Raw genomic sequence first — 8,525 nt, 5'->3', positions numbered from 1 at the left:
TCTCTACTAAAAATATAAAAATTAGCCATATGTGGTGGCGCGTGTCTGTAATGCCAGCCACTTGGGAGCCTGAGGCAGGAGAATCACTTGAACCCGGGAGGCGGAGCTTGCAGTGAACCCAGATCTTACCATTGTACTCTGGCCTGGGCAACAGAGCGAGACTCTGTCTCAAAAAAATGATAAATAAAAATAAAAGAGAGGGGAAGAGCTTGAGGCAGGCTCAACACTGGTAGAGGTAAAAGCCTCTTGCAAGAAAGAGTAACTGTGTGAGGCAAGAGAGTTTGGTACCAGAAAGGAGTTAGACAGCTCACCCAGTGTCCCAACCTGATGCATCGTAATAATTACTGATTTTACAAATACTGAACACAGCTGGCAAGCATTTGAATACTATTATTTATTATCACCAAAACATTCTTTTGCCCACAGCATCCATGTTTAAGAGCAAACTCCCTGCATGATGTAGGTTAAAGAAAGAATTAAAAAGAAAAAACTCTGCAGGAGCAGTGTAGGCCCTAATTTAGGAAGGAAAAGAATACATAAGTGATTCATCTATAAATTGACATAGAATCGCTTAGTGCTTTCCTTTAACCTTTAGTTTTAATTTGGTTTAACCTTTAGTTTCAGGTTTAACTGTGCCTTCCAGTGACTATAATGACAAGGAAGCTGTAAATGTATTTGAGTTAAGTTTTTGTGAGAAGTAAGTATCTGGCACAGAAAAAGCCATTTCTTCAACATAAAGGGTGGAAAGAGCAAATTAAAGACTATTCTTTGATAACCACATGTAATTAAAATGCATTGTCAGATTTATGTTTTAGTACCGCAGAGGCATTGATATTGCCTGTTTCTGAAATGAGATTGCCTACTCAAAAAGAAAAGAAAAGAAAAGAAAAGAAAACCCTCAATATATAGAAAATTCTCCTAACCTCCTACTCTTTTTTTTTTGAGGTGGAGTCTCGCCCTGTTGCCAGGCTGGAATGCAGTGGCATGATCTCGGCTCACTGCAACATCTGCCTCCTGGGTTCAAGTGATTCTCCTGCCCCAGCCTCCCAAGTAGCTGGGATTACAGGCGCCCGCCACGACGCCCGGTTAATTTTTGTATTTTTAATGGAGACGGGATTTCACCATGTTAGTCAGGCTGGTCTCGAACTCCTGACCTCAGGTGATTGCCCCGCCTCAGCCACCCACAGTGCTGGGATTACAAGCGTGAGCCACCATGTCCGGTCCCTCCTCTCCTTTTAATTGTAATGTTTTAATTTACAGGGTAAGAGAGAAATGCATCTCTCAGGGAAATTGTAAACATACTTAAGGTTTTGACACGGAGCATCAGAAGGATTTTTTTTCTACTATCAAGTATTATTTAGAAAATTACAATATTTATTAAGTTCCCTGGAGTGTTCTCAGTGGTACGAATCAACTTCTTTACTCCTTTTTTTCTCTCCTGGAGTAGTTTAGTTGCTTAACTACAGTAATTTAAAAGAAAGGCAGTTTGGTTTATCACTGACATTCTGGTTTCTCCTTTTATGGGGGCTGGTCATGCAGGCAAAGTGGCAGCATGGCTGTTCAGACATTCCTGTTGAATTTTGGATCCACCCTTAAGGAGTATGAGAAATGAAGATAAGGGGCCCCACAGGTGCTTTCTCTGGGCTCCTGGCTGGAAGACTCAGGACAGCTAGTTTCCATTACAGAGGCTCATGGCCCAGGTATACGACTATGTGGGAAAGGAGGCTGTGCAGCCCTGGGTTACCCCTGCTCAATTCCCTGATCTTTTCATTTCATTTCCCTGCCCTCATCCCCAAAGCATTAATGATATAATAGTGAGAAGCTGGTGACATGCTGAGGGGGGCAGTGATGGATGTATTCCTTATTTAGGAGTTTTACTCTAAATGTGCATTTGTATGAAAATTATAGAGAGGGTAGAATCATGATTGTCGTGATTCTTAATGTCAACAAAAAGTGGTATCAGGTAAAAAAAAAAAAAAAAAAAACCACTACATTGAAAGTACCAATAACTGGATTCTGCTGTTATTCCTCTGACCCTGAAAAAGACATATAACTTCTCTGTATGTCTCTTCTCCGGACCTGGAGTAATATGTGTTTCCTAGCGCTGTTGAGTAGATGAGGTAACTTACGTGAAGCGTTCTGAACTCCTTAAGGAACAATGTCAAAGCAATGAAATGCAGTACCATTATTACAGTAAAGATGGTGAGGAGGAGGAGGAGGAGACAGATCTACATTTTCTTCCTTAATCATCTAATCTTTCCAGATGCCGGAAGGTCCTTCTGAATCCCTTCCCTGTTCCTTAGGTTGCACTAGTTGGGGGTTCCATGCTGGGGGGCAGAAGGAACGCTCTCTACCCTCTAAAACCATTCATCAGGAAGGCCTTGATTTGTGATGTTCTAGGAGAGCACAGGATCTGCAAATAGAAGGCACCTGTCTCCCTTCTGCAGGCTGAGGAGAGGCCGCCGTGGACTGTGTGCTTCTTCATGGCTTATCTACTCTTCTTTCACAGACCCTACAGCTTGGGGCCTGGGCTCCTCTGACCATCCTCATTGAGAAAGGAAAGTGAGTCAAGAGAAGTCGATGATTCCTACCTATTGGAGTGGCCCAGCAGTGTAAGCGTGGTTGTTACTGCCCCATCCACCATGTCCTTTAGTGCCACCATTCTCTTCTCCCCTCCCAGTGGCAGTGAGGCCAGATGCTGCTGCTGTGCCTGTAAGAGTGAGACTAATGGAGGCAACACAGGCTCCCAGGGTGGGAATCCTCCTCCTAGCACCCCCATCACAGTGACTGGACATGGCCTGGCTGTTCAGAGCTCAGAGCAGCTCCTGCATATTATCTACCAACGGGTGGATAAGGCAGTGGGTTTGGCCGAAGCTGCTCTGGGTCTTGCCAGAGCCAACAATGAGTTGTTAAAACGTCTCCAGGAGGAAATGGGTGAGCTGAGACAAGGGAAAGTGTCCACCCCTGATGAAGACGGGGAAAGCCGGGCACATAGTTCCCCACCTGAGGAGCCTGGGCCTCTCAAGGAAAGTCCCGGGGAAGCCTTTAAGGCTCTGTCTGCTGTGGAAGAGGAGTGTGACAGCGTGGGTAGCGGCGTGCAGGTGGTGATTGAGGAGCTGCGGCAGCTGGGAGCAGCCTCAGTGGGGCCTGGGCCTTTGGGCTTCCCAGCAACTCAGAGGGACATGCGGCTCCCGGGGTGCACACTGGCTGCCAGCGAGGGGGCCCCCCTGCTCAATCCTGTGAGTATGGCTGCAGAGGGCTGTTGCTCCTAAGTGCTTTTCCTGGCCTTTCACTCTTTTTCCTTTCTGTTCTTTTATTTTCATCTTTAAACCTTTTGTCTGTATTTGTGATAAAGCAAAACAGGACCAAGTTTCCTTTTCCTTCAGAGATAATCAGCTCTCCGATTTTCTTCCTGAACCATTAGCCTCTTTGGCAGAAGGTCATTTTTTGCTGTGTGTAGTGACGGGGTGCCCTTCCCCCTCTCTCAATAGCTCCGCATGGCACCTTTTCCTCCACAGCTGTCTCGGCTGCTCCATGGGCTCTGCCTCTCCTGGTGAGGATGCCTGCCGTGCACAGACGGCTCATTCATATTTTATTGCAGGCCCTCTGCTTGCCAAGAGGAATTCAGTACAAAGAGAGATGGGAATGTACAGGGGAGAGAGGCAGAGGTGGAGAGAGGAGGAAAAAGTGAGAGGACAAAGATAAAGATAACAGACGACAGGTATAGGGAGGGAAAGAGACAAGTAGAAATGAAGGGCTGAGGGAGGAGAGAAAGTGCAAAAAGGGAGCACAGAAGAAAGGTGAGTCTATGTGGAAAGAGAATCTACACCACAGGAGAGAGACTATGACGTAAGGCAAGAGGGAGGTAGAGGAAAGGAAATAAAATGGGAAACAAGAAAAAGAAATGGCCAACTGAGTGTTAACAGGAAGATAATAACATATAGGGAGAAAGAGGGAAGAAAAGAAGGAAGCAAGAAGCATATTTTGTGAGCAGGAAAAGACATAGATGTACATTGTGCTATTTCAGTTTCTTTATTGCTTAAGGGCCATATGAGCAGGAAAATCCTGGCTGAGTGGAGTAAGAACTGCAGAATGTCACACATGGAAGTAGGAAAAGGAGATGGAGCAACTATAGAGATCTTAGAGATAGGAAAATAACAGATGTGGTGCCACTTGAGAGACGGTGGGAGTTCTATCAGCTCTCCTCCACCTTTTTCTCTGTCTGTCCTCTCTTTTTCTCCTGCTCCCACAACAAGACATAGACACCCCAGTAAAGAGTAAAGGAGCAGAACACATGGAGTAGATGGGAGGGATGGAACTCCCAGCCCATCTGCTGGATCTGAGAAATGAATACAGAAGCCCCCCTCTCCCCCTCCAGTGTAACACAGCAACTGGTCATTGCTCTCCTGAAGGCACAGCCATATGGGTAATGGCCACTGCTGCTCACCCCAGTCTGTGGCTGGTCAGGACTCTCAGTTGTTCCAGCTCAAGAGGGGAGGACCTGGAAGGTGGGAAGCAGGAGGGTACCAGGCCAGGCATTGCCCTGAGCTGTGGGTTCTTTGAGGCAGGAAAGGCTTCCAGGCTGACAGGATGGAATTAGATTTCACAGTGCAGAAAGCAGCTCACAGGTCTATAAATCTCAGCCTCCTCCCCCGCTTCTTTCTCTGTGTGTGTGTGTGTGTGTGTGTGTGTCTCCCCACTTTCAGTGTTTTGTTTTCTTGACTGCAGAAATCCCCCCTCCTTTCTTCCTCCCTCTCTCCCTTGCTCCCTCCTTCCTTTCCCGGCTCTGTATGTCCTTGATTGAGGGCACAGGCAGTCAGGTAGATGTCAGGGGCTATGACAGTCGAATGTGGCTGGGGTAGGATCAAGGTGAGGGCATGGACTGACTCTGGGAATGGAAGATAGGTGAGGGGAGCTGTCACTGCCAGTCTCTCTTGGGATTTCTGACTTTATATCTTCCTCCTTTGCTCATTTTTCTTTTATGTCTCCTCTTTATTGTTGTTACTGTTTTATTTTCTTACTCCTTCTCTTGCTTGGTTTCTTTCTTGTCATCACTTCTTCTCCCACTCCTTTCAGACAAAACACTTACCTAGCTACATTTCTTATATCCAAGAGCTATCTATAAATGACGATTCACAAACAGTGTCAGAAGCATGCTTTCTCCTTGTGAGCAGCCCTACGGTAACAACCCAACATGAGAGGCCCTGTACACACAAGAAATATTTGCCCAACACTCATAGGAGTCCCAGAGAAACAAGCCATTGAGCATTAAAGACTGTGCTACAGTCCCCCTTCTTTCCACTTTCTGTTCACTATTCTTAGCCAAAGAATGATGGTTAACCAGGTTCCCCTAAGCCTGGCTGGCTAATAGGCTATTATTTTTTTACATTCTTAGCTGGTGGATGATTACGTGGCCTCTGAGGGTGCAGTACAGCGAGTTCTGGTCCCTGCTTATGCCAAACAGCTCTCACCAGCCACACAACTGGCAATCCAGCGGGCAACCTCAGAGACAGGACCAGAAAATGGAACCAAGCTGCCACCACCCCGCCCTGAGGACATGCTCAATGCCACGGCTGCGCTGGACAGTGCCTTGGAAGAGTCAGGCCCTGGGAGTACTGGGGAGCTGAGACACTCTCTAGGGCTGACTGTTTCCCCATGCAGGACCAGAGGAAGTGGGCAGAAGAACTCCAGGCGCAAGCGGGATCTGGTACTCTCTGTGAGTGAGCTCAATTGCTATAAATTTTTCCCCAGTCTGGAAAGATAAGTGAAGAGTGAAGGGTGGGTTGATTTTAGGCCCCCCATATTGAATGAATACTATACTGAATCCTACCAGAGTGGGAGGGATAAGGAGAGAGGTTATTCTGTAACACTAGGGATAGGAAGTCCCCTGCTAAACATCAAACTTTTAAACTTTTCCAGATAATGTGGTATCTTCCTTTATATCACATCTCCTGCTGTCCTTTTTTTTTGAGACGGAGTCTCACTCTGTCACCCAGGCTGGAGTGCAATGGTGCGATCTCAGCTCACTGCAACCTCCGCCTCCCAGGTTCAAGTGATTCTCTAGTCTCAGCCTCCTGAGTAGCTGGGATTACAGGCACATGCCACCACCCCCAGCTAATTTTTGTATTTTTAGTAGAGACCAGGTTTTGCCATGTTGGTCAGGCTGGTCTTGAACTCCTGAGCTCAGGTGATCCACCCGCCTTGGCCTCCCAAAGTGCTGGGATTACAGGCGTGAGCCGCCATGACCGGCCTTCCCAGTGTTCTAATAATCCTGATGAGAAGATCTTTAAGGGATTGAGCAGATTGATCACCAAAGGGTAACTCTGGAAATTGCCTGCAAATTAAGCTAGTGTGCAGAGTAAGTGGCAAGGGACAACTTGGGTGGAAAAGCAAGTGAAGCTGTCCTGAGGTAGTCTCAAGCTTCAGAGATGCAGAGAGTCACTAGACCTTCAGCTCAGTTATAGAGGTTTGGAGATTCCAGTCATCCCAAGAGCTCTTAGCCAGTAAGGGACTGGCCTGAACCAGGTCTGCCTAAAAGCTTCTTGGAGTGGCTGGGAGCCCAAAGAACATCCTGCTGAGCTGGGAGTCCCCGTCCTGGCAGCTGACCAAACCTAGAGAAGTTCTAGAGCAGCAGTTCTCAACCTGGGGTGATTTTACCCCCAGGAGACATTTGGAAACATCTGGAGACATTTGTGATTATTACAACTGGTGGGTGGCTGGGGGCAGGGGAAGGAGAATGCTACTGACATCTAGTGGGTGTTCTGCTAAACATCCTACAGTGCACACGACAGCCCCCATAACAAAGAATTATCCAGCTCAAAATGCCAATAGTGAAGAGGTTGAGAAATCTTCTTTAAAGTGACCACAGTCTTTGGGATAAACTCTATATGCAAAAACTTTTTTTTTTTTTTGCTTTCTTGAGACAGGGTCTCACTCCCATTGCCCAGGCTGGAGTGCAGTGGTGTGATCATGGCTCATTGCAGGTTCGACTTCCCAGGCTCAAGGGATCTCCCACCTCAGCCTCCAGAGTAGCTGGGATTACAGGCATGCACCACCACACCTGGCTTATTTTTTGTATTTTTGTATTTTAGTTGCCCAGGCTGGTCTCACAAAAGTTTCTTTCTGACAATCATGGGGATATTGTTTTTAGTCTCACTCTGTCATCCAGGCTGGAGTGCAGTGGCGTGATTTCGGCTCACTGCAAGCCTCCCAGGTTCAAGCGATTCTCCTGCCTCAGCCTCCCGAGTATTTGGGATTGCAGGCGTGCACCACCACGCCTGGCTAATTTTTGTATTTTAGTATAGATGGGGTTTCACCATGTTGGCCAGGCTGGTCTTGAACTCCTGAGCTCAGGCAATTCACCCACCTTGGCCTCCCAAAGTGTTGGGATTACAGGCGTGAGCCACTGCGCTCGGCTGGAGATATTCTTTAGCCATACAATGTTCATATTGACTATAATGAGTTTATAGTTACAATTTGCATAAAAGCAGGATTTTCCATCATTTACATTCCACTTGTGCCTGCTGCCTCCAGAGAGAGGTACAGCGTTGAGGCCTGACTTCTTCCTTCCCTTAAGAGAGTGTGGTGGAACTGAAGACGTGCAGGAAGGACAGTATGCTCACTCACCATCATGCTCTCTCTATTCTGTGCTTGAGAAGGATCTGGAGGACCAGTCAGGGAGTTTTGCTGCTCATCATGGAGGAAGGTTTAAAATGTTCTTGTGGCAGACTGTGGGTTTAGAGCGGGAGGGACAGTTGTTCCAATCTTTAGCTCTGGGACGGAATCAAAGAGGCATCTCTCCAATCGGCTGGGGCTCTTGAGGATTGCTGCTAGGGATCCTATAAACCAAAAGGATCAAACCAGAATTCTTTAATTCCTTGGAATGCTGCAGATCCCAGCCACTCCTTGGGGAAATATTTTTAGCTTATTCAGGAGGTAGGTGAGCCAACAGCCTTTACACTCCTCACACTTACTGTCTAGAGTATTTTCCCTTTCCATGTCAAGCCTGTTTTGATTTTTATCAGCTGATCTCTTCAAAGCCACTTGAGTTGGAAGCTATGTAACTCCCTTTTTTCTTTCTCCTTTTTTTTTGGTTTTTTTTTTTGAAACTCTCCCAAATACTTTCTGAAACATTCACCCATTCCTTTGTGATTCCTTAAGTGTGGACTACTAAGAGGTAAAATGACGGTGTTGAATATGCAGCTAGTATAATAATGGTCTTTTTTATAGAGTGGAGACCCTAGCCATAAAGAGTTGACAATACTTTCCTAAGTTGGTATGGTGAATCAGCCATAGAGGTAGAAGGATAAATTGGGGATTTCTGAATATGGAGCTGCAAAGTCCTTGGATCGGGATATGAATCTGTCAGTTTGGAACTGGGTAATTTCCACTGACTAAGGGAGCTTGGGATGAAAATATAATCAGAAACAACACAACTAAACTTAACTGAAGGAAATGTAAAACCCTGCATTAGGGCTGGGTGTGGTGGCTCAGGCCTGTAATCCCAGCACTCTGGGAGGCCAAGG

At 46.6% G+C, this 8,525-nt stretch overlaps 1 protein-coding gene across 6 annotated transcripts in view; it reads left to right on the top strand.

Moving 5' to 3' along the window:
• The window catches only part of LOC105547176 (chromosome unknown open reading frame, human C14orf93), a 24,887-nt gene that overhangs the window by 8,776 nt on the left and 7,586 nt on the right, over window positions 1-8,525 (top strand). For 2 of the 6 annotated variants that reach the window (XM_011990645.1, XM_011990641.1), the window contains exons 2-3: window positions 2,264-3,239; window positions 5,396-5,716. In XM_011990645.1, the coding sequence (XP_011846035.1) occupies window positions 2,643-3,239; window positions 5,396-5,716 (918 nt within the window). In that variant the 5' untranslated portion in view covers window positions 2,264-2,642. Of the gene's footprint in view, window positions 1-618; window positions 698-2,263; window positions 3,240-5,395; window positions 5,717-8,525 lie in introns of all 6 variants that reach the window. The other 4 variants (XM_011990646.1, XM_011990643.1, XM_011990644.1 and 1 more) reach the window with 4 other exon arrangements.

The sequence above is a fragment of the Mandrillus leucophaeus genome, unplaced genomic scaffold (genome assembly GCF_000951045.1).
Source record: "Mandrillus leucophaeus isolate KB7577 unplaced genomic scaffold, Mleu.le_1.0 Scaffold380, whole genome shotgun sequence".
NCBI lineage: Eukaryota > Metazoa > Chordata > Mammalia > Primates > Cercopithecidae > Mandrillus > Mandrillus leucophaeus.
Note: the sequence above shows the minus strand (reverse complement) of the source record. Positions and strands in the feature narration are given on the sequence as shown.